The sequence below is a fragment of the Helianthus annuus genome, chromosome 4, assembly GCF_002127325.2.
Source record: "Helianthus annuus cultivar XRQ/B chromosome 4, HanXRQr2.0-SUNRISE, whole genome shotgun sequence".
Lineage (NCBI taxonomy): Eukaryota > Viridiplantae > Streptophyta > Magnoliopsida > Asterales > Asteraceae > Helianthus > Helianthus annuus.
The window spans coordinates 45,465,820-45,488,154 of NC_035436.2; the positions used below are offsets into that span (position 1 = coordinate 45,465,820).

Consider the following 22,335-nt stretch of genomic DNA (forward strand, 5'->3'; position numbering starts at 1 on the left):
AAAAAGTGATTGTGTTTTCACTCACTTTTTCCTCTAATTTGTGTAGGTCTGTAAGCGATCCGAATATTTAAGAACTATTCCTCTAATTTGTGTAGGTCTGTAAACGACCCGAATGTTAATGCTTTTAATTCCTAAATTTGTTATTTTTACATTTAGAATAGATCTGTTTCACCAAGAAGCAAAGAAAGTGATTGTGCTTTCACTCACTTTTACTTTTTCCTCAAATTCATGGAGGTCTGTAAACGACCCGAATGTATATGAACTATTCGTATGAACTGTTCGGCAGAAAGTTCATTTATGTTTGTTTATTAAATAAATTGAATGAACGTGAACATAATTTTTTTTGTTCATTTAATTAACAAACAAACATAGAACACACGTTTTATTTATTCGTTTATGTTAGTTTATTCATGTTTGTTTGTGTTCGCTTAATCTTTTATAAACACCGAAGTAGTTAGATTTATATAAAGGCTTTATATACAACTAATTAGTAATTATATAGTAAAACACATCTATAAACTTATCTTTCTTGCATTGAAGACGCTCTTAGTGCCCGCTTACTAAATCACACTCAAATTAAGGGCATGTCTAGGCATGTAAAAGAACCGAACGTTCCTGAACTGTTCGTGAACTTGTTTGGCGTAAAGTTCGTTTACTTAATAAATGAACGAACATAAACACATTTGTTTGTTCATTCATGTTTGTTTATTTACATTTGTTTGTGTTCGTTCGTTTATGTTTGTTTCATTTCAAATACATTAGTAGTTATCTTATCTTTTGAATCTAATAAAAGCTATACCTAGGGGACACATGTCCCCCATCTAGAGCCTCTAAACCTCATTTTCCCGCCATTTTACAATTCCTGATTTCCCTTGAGTGAACCCGAACGCGGGATCCGAATTCCTAATACGGGGCTCCATTCCATATATAAAACAAACATGTTTCATCTTCTTGAACACACTTCATTCGCGACCTAGTGTTTCTACAACTTGAATCTTATTTCTGCCTCTCCTTCATCATTCATCATTGCATCTCTGAGGATCTCAAATCGTCATCAACAAGGTATGACTTCCTCTTCTCACCTAGGTTTTGTTCGATAGTTGTCGTTCTTCCATCCGTCTGCCGCATTGATTCGATTTAGTATTCTTCATTCAAAAGTTTTTTTTAGGGTTACTAATGTTCTGGATTTCGATTAAGGTTTCTTTAGTTTTTTTTTTCTAATTCTCTAATTTTTTTTTGCCATACAATCATTTTTGTTCTTTGATTTGTGTTTTGGATCTGTTTCTTGATTGAGAATCATGTGTTATCCCTAATTTATTTTATGGGTCTGCAAACTATGCAATATTCTGATCATACATATTGTTGAATGCTGATTATCTTTTTTTTAGTGTTTTGCATTCGTTCGTAATCTAGGGTTTCTCTATCTTCAATCATACATATGTTCTGATAATCAAATGTCTTCATCACAAAGGTACGAATCCCTTCCATATCTATAAACATTTTTTATTATTGATTATATTTATTTTTCTTTCGCTTTCAAACATAGTACCAGACCTGCAGATCCGCCATTGTTTCTTAACGAGCCATCACTAAGTTAAAGGAAAACTCTAAATCTCGAAACTTTGAAGCAAAATTTGCGTCTGAATATTTTTGAAAAATCACCCCGGTTAAATAACTTTTCTGATTGTTGTTGTTCTATTCTTTAATTTTGTCATATCCTTTATAAGATTCTGAGTAATTTCTGATAATTGCTTCGGATTTGTGATTCCTAGGCATGTTGTTCTTCCTCGGGAAGTTGTGAAAGTATTTATAAAGACTCGGCTTCTATCCTAAGTATATTGTAGATTTTCATATGTTATTAAGGTACTTTTTGTGAAGGTATTTATAAAGAATCCGCTTCTATCTGTGAAGGTATTTATAAATCTTTTATATACAAAGAAATAATATATTTACCTGTGATATCTGATGGGAGAACTACAGCCTTCACTGCATTATGTGACATATATGGTATATTATGTCATTCGTTATCTCTTTTTGCAGGCTATGATCCGTGTGTGAAGATTATGGCTATGATGGCATGTGTGAAGATGATGAAAACATAGATCACATAAAATTCATGTAAGCATACCTCACCAGCAACAATACACCATGCTAAAAGACACATTAAATAACACAATAGCTATCATTCCTTAAAAATAACATACTATGCGCAGGTACTGTGTCAACGCAACAATCACTAGATGTCAAGGGATTGTTTTTGTATATTTAATTTTAATAACCAATAAAAAATTTTATGATCCGTAATCATCTTTTTGTTAATTAAGTTGTTCTGGTGTGTCACTTTTTTATGTGATTGATGGTGTGTCACTTTTTTTGTTAATTCATTTTGTAGAATTTGGACTTCGGTTTTATCTGACTACTGATACGGTCTTTGTTTTTTTTGTGTTTTTTTTCACATCCCTAAACATGAGAAAAGTTAGGATGACAAGTATTGTACATATTTAACAATTGACCATTTACAATGACATGAATATGTAGTCTCAAGTTCAGTAGAGAGTTCCAAGGGGCCGACACCATTGGTTGTATATTGCAATGGAGGAACCGACTCACTAAAAGGATGCGAGCAACCACGTTCTAAGGGTATGTGAGGGCGGTTCTATATAACACGTTTGTAAACCTTATATATTCTTTATCATTGATTGATGTTGCAAAACCACACTTTGCTACATGATTTTTGTTACTATTCTCCCTAATTGTTCATGAACATTACACTTTGGTTGATTCTGCCTATGGCAATTGCAAATTACATGTTTTCCTTTGTAGAATATGGGTTGAATTTTGCATACATGATTGCTAACTGCAATCCTTGCAGTTTAATATTTATTGTTTCTATTTCCTTTGTCGACAGGTTTTAGGTTTATAGTATTTTGCAGGTTAATCTTCATAATTAGGTGTGACTAAATGTATGATCATGCGTACAGATTGCTAATGTTTTATCGGCATTTGTTTTTTTTTTTGTTTAGACATTCACGGTCTTTATGATCATGCGTACAGATTCTTTATGATTAACAACATATTTTGTTTTTAAAAGTAACAAACATATCATTTTTCAACACCGCGAAATTCGCGGGTATTATCACTAGTATATATAATAAATGAAAATAATATGTGCTGACATGGCACTATTTTTGAGCTTCTGAATTCTGGTTTTGGCTCCAAAATCTCGGGTTCGCTTTTTTCATTAAAGGAGCCCCATATAGCCTAACCCGATCCAACCAACAATCCAGATCCAATAAATACCTTCTATCGAAACCCTAGCCACAATCTTCCCCTTCTCCCTTCTGGTGTGCTCCTTCTGATACACTCTTTCATCGAAACCCTAGCCACGTTCAAGCATTGCATCCCTCATTCTCATGGGTAACGGCGATTATAATAACAGGATATTTTCTGAGGCTTTGGCACTCTATGATGCTGTGATTTCAATTGATCCAGAGAAGGCATCATACAAAAGCAACAAAAGCGCGACATTAACCAGTTTGGGAAGGCTTCTAGAAGCGGTATTTGAAGCCAGAGAAGCAATCAGACTAGAACCGTTCTATCAAAGGGCTCACAACCGTTTAGCCACAAGTACAACGGGTAATAAACTTACAAACCCTAGATTATATAAAACTTTATTGATTGATAGATTGATTTTTTACATAAGTTTGCTTTAGGATGTAGAGTATCCCCACCAGATGTTTTAAAAGTCATTATTTATGTTGAACTTTTCATTTTAAAGCTTTTTTTGTCATCATTTTTACTGATTTCCGACTGAAAATAGAATTGGGACTTGGTATTTTTATTTTGATTAGTTTTTTTTATTAGTTTATCAACTTTAGTTTAAAGAGTCTGCCTACTGGTGTTTAAAAGTCACTAGTTATGTTAACACTAATGAAGGAATCCTCAGAGATACGAGGCTATCCGATTGAAGAGTTGGCAAAGAGTAGTTCGTTTTTTAGATGTAGCCTACCTTCTAAGTAAGTCCTACAGACCTAATTGATAGATTCAATGTTGTTGGCTTTTTCAGTGTTGTTTTTAATTAAAAATTGTGTTCTTAGCATACACTTTTATAATACAAGTTTTGAATAGTTCGCTGCTGATTACGAAAGGGGGATCTACATCTTGTCGACCTACAACCCGCTCTATCAAAGGCCTTGAACAAAAATTTGCAGGTTTGATATTAGAATTTTATAATATGAATGCATCTATTTCTTGATCGTTTCAAGAATGATGAGAATACTAAGGCTTCATTTAAAAATGGTAAAGGTATAGAAGTTTTGAAATTTGTAGTTCATTACAAATTTGTCTCGTATCGTTCAGTTATATCTTTCTTTTTGCAGGGTTTTACAGCCAAAAAATTGAATCCGTCAGCGATTGAACAAAAGGCATCATTAGAATTAGTAATAAGTGTCGACGAGTAGGTTAATAATCTTCCTGTTGAATATTATTGATTGGAGGTTAGGAAATATTACTTACATGTTAAGAGAGCCCAACTATTCAACCTTTTTATTCACCGTTTTATTAAGTAGGAGTGATTCTTCATTTCTTTTAAAACTTAAGAAATTGTTATATCTCAGATTGAATGATTTGAACTATCCGACGAGTCCAAAATGGTGCAGGTATTTTGGTTGTTTCATCAAGCGAGGAGGACCTAATTAGCATGTTGTGGATCTTTTTTTAACACATACATGTTACGCCCAGTTCTGAATGATATTCCAAAATATTATATTTTGGTCCACTATAATCAACATGGATCCCTATAGAGTATCTTCACTCTTTAATGCCAGTTTTTCATGATATTCAAAGAAACAAATATTTATGTTATGTCTTCAAATGCGTTAATTGGGGGAGCTTTACTCCATACGTCATATTAATGTACTCATTTTTTGTTGTTGAAAATAATGCACAAGAGGTGTTTGTTGAAATGGTTCAAAGATACACACACACACACACACACATATATACAGGTTTTGTTTATGTAGTTTTGTATGGATTAATTTGTTGACTGTTACTTGAAATGTAGTTTGGTATTCGGGTACCAAAGTTTAAATTAGGTTAGTTTTTCACTGCCTAGCAAGAATTGATATTATCTGTTTCATTTGAAATGATGCATGATATATTAGCATATGAATAGTGAAAAAATCTGACTTTTTGTAGCTACAATTAAAATGATATCCTGAAATTTGTTTTAATTTTCCTTTGTGCAGCCTGGAAAACTACTGAAACATTACAGACTCTATTTTGTTACGTATTTGCTAGAAAAGAAACCAAGTTTGCTGCAATAACAAAAAAGGAGAAATAACAAGTCCAGGTTCAAGAGCATGAGGATAACAACAAAAAGAAAGAAGACCGGGCGACGAAATCTGAGAAAGAAACAACCTCTGATAAGTGCTTCCACGACGTATAATATTGCAGCCTCAGTTGCTTCTTATTTGCATTTTCAAAGAAAGAACATTATTCCTTTCAAATCTTAATCTTCTGAAAACAACTTTGGTGAAGTTAGTATTCAAGCAATCACAATGCATCGTAACATTGTGCCCTGAGCCTTTTCTTGCAAATATCCAAATCGTGTAGCTGAGCTTCTTAAAGTAGTTAATGGGAATTTCCGAAATCACCCCTTCCTTGATAACCATAGAAAAATTAATAAAACTTTGATATTCTTGAGGGTTGTCGTTGTAGTATTATTCAAACAATTTGTAAAATTGTTTGTTTCTGTGGTAGAATTTGTTGTATGCTCTGATGGGAGAATTCTTGATTCTGCAGTCGGATGTAAAACTTTCACCCAACTATGATATGCTCCCTTCGGGTAGTAGGTTGGTGGTGGGCCAACTGGAGTGGAGTTTGCAGCCGAGCTTCAGAATTTTGTGTCTTGAGGATTTGGTGAAGTTGTACCCGTCTCAATACTTTAAAGATACTTAAATTTTTTTGTACAACAGCAAAATTAGTTAAAACATGTAGATTGAAAAGCTATGTCTGAGGATTTTGTGTCTTGAGGATTTGGTGAAGTTTGCACCTATTAAAATCTTATTAAAAGTTCAAATAAAGACTTAAAGTTCAAAACGTTATTTGGCAAAAGTCCTGATTGTCCCCTTAAAAGTTTGGTTAAGCCTCGTGATTGACCCTCAATGAAAAAAAATCATGGGCCCGTCATTGGTACTGCATAGTAGAATAGTATCGACACCAAAGTATATTTTATATATTTAAATACTTATAATTTGGTTGGTTCTTTTTGTAGAGGAGACTCAACTTACTAAGGGAGATGTTTTGGCATATAAATAAATTTCTCCTCCCGAGTCGCATATAAATAAATTTTTCTACCCGTGTCGCATATGGGTGATAACCTAGTATTTGTAAAAATATTAAACATAAAATTAAGGTTGGCAAATCGTGTCTTAACAGGTTTAACAGGTTTTTGACGGCGCGCACAACATAAGTTTCAAACATGATTACGACTCGTTTAACAACTTTCTATCTCATTTTTATAAAACAATTTTATGTTTTATGTACAAAGATGAATAAATGATAGATCCTAACATTGTAATTTTAATTATTTTAAAAATTAAAAAAGTCAAAGGGTTTATTTTTCAGTCAAACAGGTCTAACCGTGTCTTAACATGTACCCAATTGTCAGCCCTACATAAAATGAACTTTCTATTTACGTATATAAATATAACTAATTGGTAATTGAGCTTTCATGAAATCTACCGTAACGGATCACTAATTTATATAAAAAGTAATTCATGTTCATTTATGTTTCTTCAATTATGTTCATGTGTGTTTGAAGGGGTATGGTCCCAGATCTCGCGTCAACATCGACCGCGAGTAACCATTACCCTTATCAAAACCCTCATTAGCTAACAACCTACTTATGTCCGTGCGGGGACGCGTCGACACAGTAGTTGAATCCAATCTGTCCAGTGATGGAGGACTTACCTGGAATATTAGAACGGTAGAGTGATGCGGCACATCATCACATCTGGTGTATGAAAAGGGAAGTATTCACAGCGATGCGGCCTGGCACTGCGTCCAGTGAACACTTCTATCAATACAAGGAAGCTGGACAACAGCAACAGTCACCACAGGCGACGATGCGGCTGGCACCGCATCTCGCGTATTTCTTGATCACAAGCAAGGGACGCGGTAACATCAGATGTTACCGCAGGCAGCGATGCGGCTCGCACCGCATCCTATACGCCCAACAAGTGGGACTGACACCACAGTGCAAGTAGCACCAATGACAGTCATCTCTCAGGGCTACGCGAGTAACAGACTGACGTGGCGTAACCTCCACACCCGACAAGCCTGACACACCTGCAAAGGTGCAGCACGTCGTCAGTCTGTCCATCATCCTCCTCCTTCACTCCTCGGCTATAAATACCAACCCCAAACCAGGTTTGAGGTATCTCTTCACAACTCTCTCACTACTACTACTATCATACTTTGCTTCCCAAGCAGATTACTGATTCTCACGCCGGAGAGTGGTAACAAGGAGCACCCCCCACCCCATCCTCCTTGTTACGAGTCACGGTTTGTTTCCTTGTGCAGGAGATCAACCCACCGGTGATCCAGCCAGCGATCCTCGAGAGGAAGGGATTAACCCTTCTTGACGAGATCAGTGTGTTAACCCTGCCCGGTTAACCATTTTTTCATCATTGGCGCCCACCGCTACTCTTAGCACTTTTTAAATCATCCTTTTCACTCTCACAAGATCATGACTGATCACCAAAACAACACTGGGGATAACCAAAATCCCACAAACCTAGGTACGGTAGGGGTCAATCCCTCAACCTCGCAACCCGGACACATCGGCACGTCGGCACAAAGGGGGCCACCCCTTACATTCGGACATGACTTATCACAGTACGCATCTGTGATCCCACCAGGCATGGACGTTCATACCTGGTATGACCAGCAGGCAGCCCTGCTGACTGCAACATACAACCGCGCTTGTGCGAAAGCGCAAATACAAGCTGGGCCTACCCAAGCACCGCACACCCCTGCCGATCGTATTCTACAATCCGAAGGCAGGGTACATTCAAGTCCAGCTTCGAGAAGCAGACGTGAAGACCGCGGATCATCTTACTGTGAGGTCCGCACAATAAACGAGGACGATTCCTCGTACAGGTCCCACACCAGGGGACCAGTTCATACACGCCTAGGTCCTTACGGGGAGGACAGGCGACGGTCCGCATCCCGACATGGCTCTGGAATTCAGAGCCGGTTGGGCCCGCAACCGTATACCGAAGGGTATGGTCGTACCGACCCGGACAACCATACATATATCGGGGATTCGCATGACACCAGCAGCAGACCGGCAGGACGCACCTATGTCCCTCCCACTCACCCCCGCAACACATACCTCAGGGCCGCAAAACGCCCTGAGAACCAGCCATGCAGGCCGAAAGCTGCGGCCGAAAACTCCAAATTCGCCCCGCGAATTGCCCACGCCCATGTCACCACAAAAAAATTCCCATTCAACGTCGGGAAATACATCGATTCGTCCGACCCGGACGACCACATGAACGTTTTCATGGGCGCAGGGTGCAATGGCCTATGGGATGAACCCACTTGGTGCAATTTTTCCCCCAGACCCTTACGGGTCTCGCAAAGGCTTGGTTCGATTCTTTGCCAGTGGGATCACTGGCCTCATTCGAGGATCTACATGCAAAGTTCCTCGCTCACTTCAGCCAGCAACGACGTCACGTACGTGATTCGTTAGACGTCATGAATATCTGGCGCAGGGACGACGAATATCTAGAAGCATTCGTCGTCCGGTACAATAAAGAGTGCCTAGAGATAGGTGACGTGCAAGACCAAATGGCATGGAACCATTTCATCAAGGCCGTTAGGGACAGGCAGATGGTCATGACCATCTCTGGCAAGGAGGGCTTGCCTAAAAAATTGGAAGATGTCATGGCCGCGGTCAAGACATACGCCCAGACGCAGCGGTCTCTCGAACCGCATGTGGCAAAGGCACAGCCCCAAGCCGAAACCTCCCACCAAGGGTCCAAGCATAACAATAAACGCAACCGGGACGTTGGAAATCGCGATATTTCCAAACCATACTTCCCGCGGACCAACCCGTTTGACCCAAGGAACTACAACCCCAACGGGACAACCGGGCACCAAAGAAAGATTGTCGGGACCGCAACTGTACCGAGATCACTGTGTCGCCAAGCGAAGTCCTTCTTACGGACGCACAGCTCTTGCGACCGGCCCAACCGATGAAGTCCAAGAAAAATCAGGATCTCACACTCTATTGTGAGTATCACAAGGACTCGGGCCACACCACAAACAACTGCATCAGTCTCCGGCTGGAGATTGAGCGAGCCTTAAAAGAGGGGAAACTACAACATCTTTTGCCGGGTGGGCAGAAACCCACCAAGCGCATCACCCCTCATGGCGAAGGCACCTCCTCAGGGAAGAAGACCATGTATGTGGCCTCAACCCACATGACCAACGGAGGTAAAGGTAGGCTGCGTAAGGCGGCGAGAAGACCGGACAATGACTGGAAAGACGAGCAAGTCGTCTTTCCAAAAGTCCGAGGCGGACCGCGCGACAGGCGCGCCGTCGTTATTACAGGCCAACTGGCGCATTACTGCACCGAGCGGCTATTCATCGACCCGGGCAGTACTTCTGATATAATCTATGAACAATGCTTCAACCAGTTCGACCAGGAGGACAAAGATCGGTTGCAAGCAGTAGATTACCCGTTAGCCGGGTTCGCAGGGGAAACTGTCTTTCCCCTGGGCCAGATAACTTTTCCTGTGCGTCTTACTAGCGGAAGGCACACACGAACAAAAGAGGTAAACTTTATGGTTTTACCTCACACCTCCAGATACGACGTACTCCTTGGGAGGGAATCCCAAGCTGATTTCAATATGATTACGTCTGTCCCCCACTCTGCGGTCGGTTTCCCAACTGAATCGGGGATCACGATAATCTACGCACGCAGAGACGTCATGATGTCGGACGAAATGCGTCCAACCAAGGTCGCAAGGCTCACTCCCAGCAACCAACCAGAAAAATGGGTCCTCAACGCGAGATACCCAGAACAAAAGGTTACATTGGGTCACGCCTTGTCCCCGACCACCAAAGCGCACCTGAAGCAGCTTCTCTTCAGGAACCAAGACATTTTCGCGTGGACACCCGCAGACATGACAGGGGTCCCACGTGATATCGCACAACATCACTTGAATACCTTGCCAGGTATCAAGCCGGTGATCCAAGGCCAACGCCACCTTGGATCCGCTAAAAACCAGGCGATATAAGAGCAGGTGGAAGAACTGCTCTCCGCAGGCATCCTGCGGGAAGTTAAATACCAGACTTGGTTGTCCAACCCAGTCATGGTAGAAAAACCATCCGGCGGCTGGCGCATGTGCGTCGATTACAAAGATCTCAACAAAGCCTGTCCCAAGGATTGTTACGCACTTCCAGAAATCGACGAAAAGGTCGATAATCTCGCACCATTCAGATGGAAGTGTTTCCTCGATTGCTACAAAGGTTACCACCAGGTACAAATGGCAATCGAGGATGAAGATAAAACGGCATTCCGCACTCCTACCGGGAATTACTATTATACAAAAATGCCGTTTGGGTTGCGCAACGCGGGCGCAACCTACCAAAAACGGATGAACGACACTTTCCGCGGGCAAATAAGCAAAAGTGTCGAAATCTACATGGACAACCTAGTCGTCATGAGCATGGAGGAAGATACCATGCTCACAGATATCGAAAGAACATTCCAGACTCTGCGAAGCGTTAACATAAAGCTCAATCCAGGGAAATGCTCGTTTGGAATGGAAGAAGGCAAATTCCTTGGGTTCATCGTGACTAAAGATGGATTCAAGGTAAACCCGGAGAAAGTTCAGGCGATCGAGCGCATGCCATCGCCTTCAACGATGAAAGAAATGCAACGGCTGGCCGGCAGGCTAGCCGCACTAAATAGATTCTTAGCCAACCATGCAGCTAAGTCCTATCCCTTCATCAAGACCCTGCGGAACTGTTTAAAGAAAGAACAATTCCAGTGGACTGCAGAGGCGGAGAACGCTTTCCGAGAAATGAAGGAGTGTTTGATGCAACTCCCAACTTTAACCGCACCACGCAAGGATGAACCACTTATACTATACCTATCTGCCGCAGACAACGGAGTAGGTGCGGTACTGATAGTGGAGCGGGAGGGAGTTCAAACGCCCATCTATTACATCAGCAAGATGCTCAACGACCCAGAAACACGATATTCAATAATGGAGAAATTGGTATTAGCTCTAGTACACGCATCAAGACGGTTGCGACGATACTTCGCAAACCATGTCATCACGGTGCTAACCAATTATAGGATCGGCTCGATCCTATCCAAACCTGACATTTCTGGGAGGTTAGCAAAATGGGCAATTGAGCTGGGCGCGCACACGCTGAACTATAAACCGCGCTCCGCGATTAAAGGCCAAGTCTTAGCTGATTTCGCCGCCGAGGTACCGGCCGATCGCATTCAAGAATGCCAAGCAGCACAAAATCCTACGCCAACTCCAGCTTTCTCGGAGATTTGGGCACTCTTTACAGATGGTGCCTCCAACGAGGAAGGCGCAGGCGCAGGTCTGCGACTCGTCAGCCCTGATGGCCAAGAACTTACATATGCAATCCGCCTCGATTTCAAAAGCACAAATAACGAGGCAGAATATGAGGCCCTACTGGCAGGACTACGTTTAGCAGTCAAACTCGGCGTGCAACATCTGGAAGCACACGTCGACTCTTTGTTGGTTGCAGGACAGATACGCGGCGACTATGCCGCGAAGGGGGATATCATGATCCTCTACCTCGAGCAAGCCCTGCAACTAACATCAAAGATCACTTCATTTAATATCCGACATATTAACAGAAGTGAAAACAAATCCGCGGATGCACTCTCAAAACTTGCATCCACCAGCTTCCAACACCTGGCAAAGGAGATACGCATCGAAATTCTACAAAATCCTTCAGTACCCCTGCGCCAGGTCAACGTCATCCAATACGGCACATGTGACACTCTAGGTTTTTCCGAACGAACATTTTGTATTATCTTTGTGTATACATATGTTACTAAATGGAAACATGACTTTTTGCATAATATGTGTTGTATGTATGTATTATATATATATATATATATATATATATATATATATATATATATATATATATATATTTATGAGTTATGCTAGTGACTCGAGACCATGACTCGCAACCACTCGGTTTCGAGTGGGCCACTCGGTCTCGAGTGGGCCGTAACCGGTTTGGGCCGAAACCCCCTTAGCCTATTTTGAAACCTTGTATATAAATCCCAATCCTTCCCCACTTTCCTTCATTTTACACACACACAAACACTCCTTTCTCTCTCACTAGAAAACCCTCAACAACACCACTTTCCTTCTCTAAATTCTCGGTTCAAGCTTGGAGCAAATCGGTAACAACAAAGGATCTCGGTCAAGAAACTCGGTCAAGATCGTCACCACAAGTCGGACATTTCATTCTCTCATTTTCTTCCTTCATTTCGGCACCTTCTTCACAACCGGTTAGTGTTATTTTTATGTGTATAGGATTATCTGTGTTGAATGAACTAGAAAGTGCTTAGTTAGAAGTGTTGTGCATGATTTTTAGGATGATTTGTGAAGTTTGACAATATGTGTAAACCCTTATGTATGAATGCTTGATAACATGTTTAAAATGGCTAAAGAATAGTGGTTTAAGAATGATTATGGCCAACCAAACTATGTTTAAAGTTACAAAATGTATGTTTTCTTGTTCTTGCATGATGATCTTGTTAAAATATGTGATTTTGGTTCATAAAAATGTATGATTATGATAAGATGAAAACCCTAGAAATTTATGAACTTGTTGAAGATGACTTGAAGGTTTAAAAAGGGCAATGTTTGACCTGCGCAAGAGTCAAGACTGAGTATCAGAAACCAGCAGGCCTACTCCAGCAACCCGAAATCCCGAAGTGGAAATGGGAACAAATTTCCATGGATTTTGTTACGGGGCTACCTAGATCCCAACGCGGGAATGACACTATTTGGGTGATAGTAGATCGATTGACTAAGTCTGCACACTTTCTGGCCATTAAGGAAACAGACAAGTTTTCTACCTTGGCAGAAATCTATTTAAAGGAAGTAGTCTCGAGACACGGGGTGCCAACTTCCATTATTTCCGACCGAGACGCTCGTTTTACTTCCGAGTTGTGGCAAGCTATGCACAAATCCTTTGGCTCACGTTTGGACATGAGCACCGCTTACCACCCACAAACGGATGGGCAGTCTGAACGCACCATCCAAACCCTGGAAGACATGCTTAGAGCATGTGTGATCGATTTTGGCAAGAACTGGGAGAAGCATCTACCGCTGGTGGAATTCTCCTACAATAACAGCTACCATACTAGCATTCAGGCGGCACCTTTTGAGGCATTGTACGGTCGTAAATGCCGATCACCTCTTTGTTGGGCGGAAGTCGGTGACAGTCAAATCACAGGCCCAGAACTGGTGGTAGATACGACGGAAAAGATTACCCAGATCAGACAACGCATGGCGGCAGCTCGTGACCGTCAGAAAAGCTACGCTGATAAGCGTAGGAAACCACTAGAATTCCAGGTCGGGGACCGGGTTCTACTTAAAGTCTCACCCTGGAAGGGTGTGGTTCGTTTCGGTAAACGAGGCAAGCTGAATCCGCGATATGTTGGACCATTCGAAATTACCGAGAAAATCGGTAAGGTTGCTTATAGATTGAACCTGCCTGCAGAGCTGAGTGCAGTGCACAATGTTTTTCACGTGTCTAATCTGAAGAAGTGTCTGTCAGATGAAACACTCATAATTCCCTTCAAGGAACTCACTATTGATGAACAGCTACACTTTACTGAGGAACCGATTGAGATCACGGATCGAGAGATCAAAACCCTCAAACGTAGCCAAATACCTCTCGTGCGAGTTCGTTGGAACTCACGACGTGGCCCAGAGTTTACCTGGGAGCGGGAAGACCAGATGAAGTCCAAGTATCCCCAGTTGTTCCCAAACGAAAACCCCAGCACTGAAGCTACAACCGAATTTCGGGACGAAATTCCAAACTAACGGGGGGATGATGTGACACCCCGTTGAAACACGCTAGCTTGGCAGTGGCTGCCTTAACTTTCGGGACGAAAGTTCTTAAAACTTGGGGATAATGTGACACTCTAGGTTTTTCCGAACGAACATTTTGTATTATCTTTGTGTATACATATGTTACTAAATGGAAACATGACTTTTTGCATAATATGTGTTGTATGTATGTATTATATATATATATATATATATATATATATTTATGAGTTATGCTAGTGACTCGAGACCATGACTCGCAACCACTCGGTTTCGAGTGGGCCACTCGGTCTCGAGTGGGCCGTAACCGGTTTGGGCCGAAACCCCCTTAGCCTATTTTGAAACCTTGTATATAAATCCAAATCCTTCCCCACTTTCCTTCATTTTACACACACACAAACACTCCTTTCTCTCTCACTAGAAAACCCTCAACAACACCACTTTCCTTCTCTAAATTCTCGGTTCAAGCTTGGAGCAAATCGGTAACAACAAAGGATCTCGGTCAAGAAACTCGGTCAAGATCGTCACCACAAGTCGGACATTTCATTCTCTCATTTTCTTCCTTCATTTCGGCACCTTCTTCACAACCGGTTAGTGTTATTTTTATGTCTATAGGATTATGTGTGTTGAATGAACTAGAAAGTGCTTAGTTAGAAGTGTTGTGCATGATTTTTAGGATGATTTGTGAAGTTTGACAATATGTGTAAACCCTTATGTATGAATGCTTGATAACATGTTTAAAATGGCTAAAGAATAGTGGTTTAAGAATGATTATGGCCAACCGAACTATGTTTAAAGTTACAAAATGTATGTTTTCTTGTTCTTGCATGATGATCTTGTTAAAATATGTGATTTTGGTTCATAAAAATGTATGATTATGATAAGATGAAAACCCTAGAAATTTATGAACTTGTTGAAGATGACTTGAAGGTTTAAAAAGGGCAATGTTTGATCCATGTTTACTAATGGTCAGATTAGGAAACTTGTTAGTGAAACCTTATTGGTTATTACTTGATTTGGGCCTGATTACATAGTACAATTCAGCCTGATGTATCTGAATCAACACGTGAACAAGAAAAGGACAGCATTGCGACTCGAGACCACACGGTTGCGACTCGCAACCACAGCGTGACAACTCGAGGCCACACGGTTGCGACTCGCAACCACATCGTGACAACTCGAGACCACACGGTTGCGACTCGCAACCACAGCGTGACAAGCCGAGACCTCCTGGTTGCGACTCGAGACCACCTGGTTGCGACTGGGCTATCCACTTTGGTTATTGGGCCATAATGTGTGTAATATGGGCTACCTGTTGACTGGACTATGTGTTGCTGTTTGATTGTGTAAATATTAGGGCCGGCCTAATAACCCCATGACTGTTTGTATGCATGATACGTGTTAGTTATGTGTAGATTTTACGTGAATGCTTGTACACCAAACCTGACCTATACCGGTAACCATGTTAGGACGTGGTGACCAACGTGTTTGACAAAGTAACCTAATCTGCCGAGCAACCCAAGGTGAGTTCACACACTAACCGCATGCGTCCCGCGGAGGGACACGAACAAACTACCAACTTTGGGAAAAACACTTTTGAACCATTACTTCCGGGGGAAATCGGAATGGGTAACTACTATCTCCGGGGGAGATACGTTTGGATATTATTTATAAATCACAACTAGCCATGCTAAACGAAACTCTATCACTTTAAGTCCCTGCTTACAGTACCGATTAATCGCCGGGGGCGAACGGGTTATTAGTTGATAGCGCTATTAGGTTTGACAACCTCACACCGTGACCGGGGGAGATCGGGCGTGAACTAGTAGACCTTGCAACATGGTCAATGACGATAGACATTGACTCGGGGCACAACAACTTTCCGTCAACAGTTTCGGTATCTACAGTTTAGTGAGCTTACAGATGGGGTAGCTCCCCACAACGTGATTATAAATGCTTTATCTAAACAACTTAAGTTTTTGGTAAACTAAAAACTGGACAACTAGTGAACTCACTCAGCATTATTGTTGACCCCCTTACTGCATGCTTTGCAGGTAACCAGTGACTGAGGAGCTGCTGCTTGGGGATGTGTAGTGTTCGTCAAAACCCGTGTGTTGGGTTTAATTATCTTGAACTTAGAACTATCTTTAAAACTATTTGGTTTATGCTTCCGCTGTTTTGTTAAACTAATTATCGAACTTAAACTACGATGTTGCTAACTACTTTGGGGTAGCAAATATTTCTATTATTAATCAATGCTCAGTATAATTAGTGGCTGGATCCTGGTCGGTCACGCCTCCAAGCGGTGGTGTTCCGCATGTGGATTTTGGGGGTGTGACAGCACAACATCTTGGATGACACCAATTATTGCATATTTGCAATCAGGTGTGACTCCCGAAAGCAAGTCAGAGGCACGTAAGCTACAATACAAAGCATGCCATTATCAAATGGGAGACGGAATATTATACCGCAAATCATACCTAGGGCCACTCCTACGATGCGTCAACCCCCAGGATGCCACATACCTCATCAGAGAGATACACGAGGGTATGTGCGGCATACACGCAGGACCACACATGGTAGTGGCCAAAATCATGAATGCCGGGTATTACTGGCCCGGCATGCACCTGGACGCCGTCAAAGAGTTGCGCAAATGTGTCAACTGTCAACGACATGCTCCAAAAACTTTGCGCCCCAAGAACAACCTGGTCCCGGTCACCACCGCATGGCCCTTCCAGAAATGGGCAATCGACGTTGTGGGACCTTTCCCTGACGCACCAGGTGCGGTCAAATTTTTCATAGTCGCGGTTGATTACTTCACAAAATGGGTAGAGGCAAAACCGCTCGCCTCGACCACTGCTATGATAACAAGAAAATTCATATGGGAACACATCATCTGCCGTTTCGGTCTACCAATGTGCATCGTCACCGATAACGGCACCAACTTTGCTGCCGACGAATTCCAAAAATGGCTAGAAGAACTGCATATTGAGCACATATTCTCATCCGTGGCACACCCGCAAGGGAATGGCCAAGTTGAGAGTATCAATAAAAGTCTAGTCGAGGGCATCAAAGCAAGGTTGGGAACAGCCAGACGTGGCTGGGTCGATGAACTCCCAAGCATCTTATGGGCCCACCGCACAAGCCCAAAAACAAGCAACGGGGAGACACCTTTCAGCCTGGTCTATGGCTCAGAAGCGGTGATCCCCGCGGAAGTAGGCATCCCTTCTCCCAGAACGTTGGCTATTGAAAAAATAGACAACAGTATGGAACGCAGGATTGACTTGGACCTCTTGAAGAAAGGTGCGAAAACGCGGCCATCAACGAGGCCAAGTACAAATCTAAACTTGAAAAGTACTACAACTCACGCGTCCGCGTTTGTACTTTCAACCCAGGAGACTACGTACTCCGCGACAACGAGGCATCTAATGCCGAACGCCCAGGGAAACTTACCCCAAAGTGGGAAGGACCCTACCTCGTCAACGAGGTCTTGGGCAAAGGGGCGTATAAATTACAAACGTTAGAAGGCGAACCCATCACATGTACATGGAATGCACAACAGCTTAAACGCTGTTACATGTAAGCCATGTTTTTACATTTTCATGTAACCTATCGGGCCGCAGGCCATTTGCAATTAAATAAACGAGCAATTCAATGCAATATTGTTTGTTACTACTATTACAAATGCGTGTTCCACTTTGCGGTATCCGCAAAAACAGATTGGCAAAATCTTCATTCGCGATACCCACACAAAGCGCCAACCACACACAAATATTGTAATAGGCCAGCAAAAGGCAGAATATTAAGTGTCTACCCGGCTGGATAGATAAGTTTTTACAAAACTTACACAATTCCTAAACCCTAATAAGGTAAACAATGGAATTGACGCATACTCATACGACAACGGTATGGAGTATACTCAACCCCATTCACAATGGGTAGAGCTCCGGACAAGTTTTTACAAAACTTAAACAATTTCTAACCCTAATCAGGCATACAATGGAATTGACGCATACTCCTACGGCAACGGTATGGAGTATACTCAACCCCATTCACAATGGGTAGAGTCCCGCATACACACGTTCAATCATGCAAGAAGTAAAAACACTTGTACAAATTGAACAACAAACTTTATATTCAAAAAATTCAAGCACCCACGCGGTGCATAGATGGATTTACACAAAGTTCCTACATATACAAGAGGAAAACAAAAAAGGGGCACACAGGCCAACCTAAACCCTATTTTGAACCACTGGTACCCGCGCCATCTTGGCCGCCACCAGCAGGATTCTCCTCTTCTGCATCGGCATACAGCATCCGCAACCGGTCTACATAATCCGCAGCCTCTAAACATTCGTCCAGCTTCTCCACGCAAGAGAGGGACGTATCGTAAAAGGAGGCAACAACCGCCTTAAGGAGCGCTTCGGTGTCCACGTCACGAAACCCGGACCGCTCTTCAGTATAACCGCCCTTAGACATGACGTTTATGTGACCGATACAGCGGTTGTAACCAGCTTTAAAACCGGCATCGCGGGCACGTTCCTTGACCAAGTCCAAACCAGTTGCGGTTTCAGGTGCATCCATGATAGCCTGAACAATCTGCAATAAAAAAATGATAAGACTCACATGCTAATCCAAGTAAACACAAAGGCATAGAGTACTTACACGTGCAATACCGTGACACCGCATCCACTCAAGATCAGCCTCAAGCTGGTTAAATGAAGAAGTCAGAGCATCTCTGGCCTCAACAGCAGCATTAGCCCGCTCTTCCACTACAGTCACGAGGGCTGTGAGGTCTGTAACCGCGACCTCCCGGGTCTGAACTTCAGCCTTTCAAAGAGCAAAAAACAGTTCACAAAATCAGTAAACATTCTCAAAAGGCGAAAAGAAAAATACAACAGGAATAACGAATCATACCTGAAGGCTGGCAACCACTTGATTCACACGGGTGCGCTCAGCATTTGCCTCTTCAAGAGCCTTAGAAGAGCGACTCTCCCTCTCTTTGACCTCCTCAAGGGCCTTTGCAGCACGAGCACCCGCTTCCTTGGCCTCTTCAAGCGCCTTTATAGCCGGGCCTCCGCCTGTTGGGCTTTAACCGCAACCACTTCAGCTGCAGCCTTCTCTTTGCCCAAAGCAGCGTTCGCTGCCTTGGCATTCGTCAACTCCTGACGAGCACGAAACAGATTGTCATTCTGCTTAGCCCAAGATTCGTTCCACTTCTTGCGCTCATTGGAAAACTTTTCGTTCCAACTTTTGCGTTCATCAGAAAGTAACTTGGCAAGAGTACGAACCTGTTTCAGCTTAGCAACTGCAGCCCACTCTGCAGTCTTTTTCTGCTTATCAAAAGCAGCCCTATCTCTTTCAAGCTGCTCCGCACCCGCACGTGCAGCCTTTACCAACTCTTCCGCTTCGGCCCGCAAACGAGCAGCTTCTTCTTCTCTGCGGCCTAGCACCTTGTAATCTTCCAAAATGGCATTCGCCACAATGGAACTTCCTACTAACATCGTAGACAGTTGGTTGATGCGCAGCTCACGGGGTGCGGCACGGGCACGTTCAGTTTCAAATGGGGTGCCCAGACCACCCAGAATCTCCTTGCACGCGGAAGGGTCGTTGGAAATGTCATCCCCCTGCATAATTATCCAGGGGTCGGTGATAAACTGTACTTCGATCCTGTGTATAGGTGCGGTAATAATACTCCAATTCAGACTCCCCAGGCTGAATCGGAGGCCCATCATAACCCGCATCACCGGAAGAAGAACCGGTAACCTTCTCACCAGCAGAAGATTTCTGCGGCTCAGCATCAGTTTTCTGTTTCCCAGCATCCGAAAACCTCAAGTCCAATCCATCACCATCATTTGGGCTGATCAGATTGTTGGAGGAATCCACAGTATCAAATATCTGGGAAACAGTTTTCTCCACCGTCTTCTCCACCTGCACGGTGGGATCAGGAATCACCTCAACAAAAGGTGCCGCAGGCTCCTTTGGCACCCCCGCATCCGCAGCAGCGGTACGCGAGGGAGACACAGGAAAATCAAAAAAAGAAAATCCTGCATCTTGTGGTTCTGCAATACAAAGAAAGCAATAAACTATTAATCCAACAAGTTGTGCATGCAAAACAATGAAAAAAGTTATACTCACCAACAGCAACCGCAGGTTTCTTTTGCGCCGGAGCAGCCCTTTTAGACTGCAGCTTCCGACGCTTCAGTTCACCACCACCAGCAGCCTTTTGCTCTGGTTCTCTCTTCTTACCAACAATGGGAGGCCCCGCAGCAGTCCCACTCGCAGCCGCACCACTACCTAGAACACCCAAACCCTCAAGGGTATCAGATACTACCACGTAATTGGTATATCTGCGATAACAAGATCGATAGGTACCTGCGGCCCGAGACACCGGATGAGGGGCAACTAAGCCCTCAGCTTTCTCCTTACCACGACCCCGCATGGTTTTCTTCACCTGCTTCCTTTCCACATGCTTCTTGGGGATGCGCTTTTCAAACTTCCCCAAGTCCGCAAGGATAGCTGCATGGGAGAAATCAAGCAAACAAATTACAAGGGTGAACTTGGAAAACAAGTATAACTTAGAAAATACCTTTTTCGCCTTCTGGCACGGGTGCCTTCAGCACATCACGTTTGGGTACGCGGAAGTTGCCAACAATTTCTAGGTTAAAACCTTCCCGTAACTCAACCAGAATCAGCTCAACTTTGCCCTCGAAATCGGGCTCAAACATCCTCCACAAGCCAACCGCATCCTCTGATACAACACATGCATGCATATTACTACAAGGATAATGACGCAAGAAAAACAATAAAGAGTAACAGGCTTACCACCACTCTTTTCCCGCAGAACGGGCCTCGCCTTCCTGTCCGGCCTAGTAAGCATCATCCGCAACACCCACAGCTGGTTGTTGTCTAACTTCTTGAGTTCAATAGGCCGCAGCCTAGAGAACCAGTCCACAGTCTTCGCGGTGGCAACAGGAATATCCTCATCAGTGACACCAATATTGACATCCCGGAAAGTCATATTGGCATATACCGCACAGGCTTTAACATAGAAGAACTTCATCTTCCAATGGGTCACACCCTTCGGAGGTGTCATCAACTTCAAACTCCCATGACGTTGAGTGAAAGAAAAAAAACCGGTATTCACCGTTAACTGGTAAAACCGCCGAAAATTCCCAACAGTAATGGGCAAGCCATGAGCACGAAAGGTATACTCAAAGTTCCTGATTCGGAACATCCCAAATGGACTAAGTTGGGAGATATGGAGATGATAGTACTCCAACACCTCCGCAACAAACACCGTCACCGGCAACCGAAGGTTGCCTTCGGTGAAAAAATCTGCCCACATGGTAATATAACCGGCCGGAGCATCGGCACCGGTGTCCCCCTCTTGTGGGTAAGTAGCCTTCCAGTCGTCGGCCATATGAATGGTGGTCATCAGGTTTTTGAAACCACCCTTTGACCACTTCAACACCGGTAACCCACCACCGGAAGCATCAACGTCATCATCTTCGTCTTCATCAGCCGCCACTACCGGCTGTTCAGGGTTCTCACCCTCCACATTGTGTGGATTCGATAGTTCAGCCATAAAAAATATAGAAGATGAGCACTACAAACTCAAAATAAACCTCACCGGAAGTTCAGGAAATCTCTTCGGAGAAGACAAAGGAAATGTTTCTCTCACCGGAAAATTTTTGAAATTTCAAATAAGTGAGGGGAAACCACGAACGGTTTCCCCTTATATACTCACCGCAATTAATGCGGAGGGAGAAAACGAATCATCACGTTCAAAAAGGACCAATTATGCGGCAACACGTGTACTACAACAGTTCTGCTGATGGTTATCACGCGCGCGTGGCCGCCCACGCGCCTGACAAGAGAGACCTTTACACTCCTTGCTACAGTGCATTTAATGCCTCGGGCAGTGCAACTGTCCTTTCATTTCAGCACATGCCTGAAAGATCTCACCAACTTCCACCAATTCACACGTATGATCAGCCACGTATGCAAACAAAAAGCGACTACATTATCCAAATTATAAGCGGCATGCGGTTTTTTCTGGTATACCGCACCATAACCCATACCGCATGTCGTTTTTTTTACATACCCCATAAAATCGCCAAAAAATTATATCTTTCCATGGTTAAGGGGTATAAACATGTCCGCACATACCCACGAGCAAACGTGGAATATGCGG

General features: G+C 43.0%; 1 protein-coding gene across 14 annotated transcripts; it reads left to right on the forward strand.

Moving 5' to 3' along the window:
• Positions 1 to 3,288: 3,288 nt before the first annotated feature.
• On the forward strand, positions 3,289 to 5,779 carry LOC110936243 (inactive TPR repeat-containing thioredoxin TTL3). Of its 14 annotated transcripts, none has more exons than XM_022178580.2 (5): positions 3,292 to 3,636; positions 3,947 to 4,016; positions 4,129 to 4,211; positions 4,380 to 4,460; positions 5,247 to 5,779. In XM_022178580.2, exons 1-4 carry the CDS (start codon positions 3,414 to 3,416, stop codon positions 4,415 to 4,417), a joined length of 414 nt encoding a protein of 137 aa, XP_022034272.1. In that variant the 5' UTR covers positions 3,292 to 3,413; the 3' UTR covers positions 4,418 to 4,460; positions 5,247 to 5,779. The 14 variants fall into 14 exon arrangements, 6 of the variants coding, with proteins under 6 accessions (XP_022034272.1, XP_022034273.1, XP_022034271.1 ...); XM_022178581.2 differs by having other exon boundaries at positions 4,380 to 4,456; XM_022178579.2 differs by lacking the exon at positions 4,380 to 4,460 and having other exon boundaries at positions 3,293 to 3,636.
• Positions 5,780 to 22,335: the final 16,556 nt, after the last annotated feature.

Bases quoted from the DNA above. Each gene is read 5' to 3' on its own strand.
- LOC110936243 (XM_022178579.2), top strand. From the start codon at position 3,414: ATGGGTAACGGCGATTATAATAACAGGATATTTTCTGAGGCTTTGGCA. The intron at 3,637-3,946 runs GTAATAAACTTA...AGGAATCCTCAG, and splicing joins TTTAGCCACAAGTACAACGG to AGATACGAGGCTATCCGATT. The intron at 4,212-5,246 runs GTTTGATATTAG...TCCTTTGTGCAG, and splicing joins CCTTGAACAAAAATTTGCAG to CCTGGAAAACTACTGAAACA.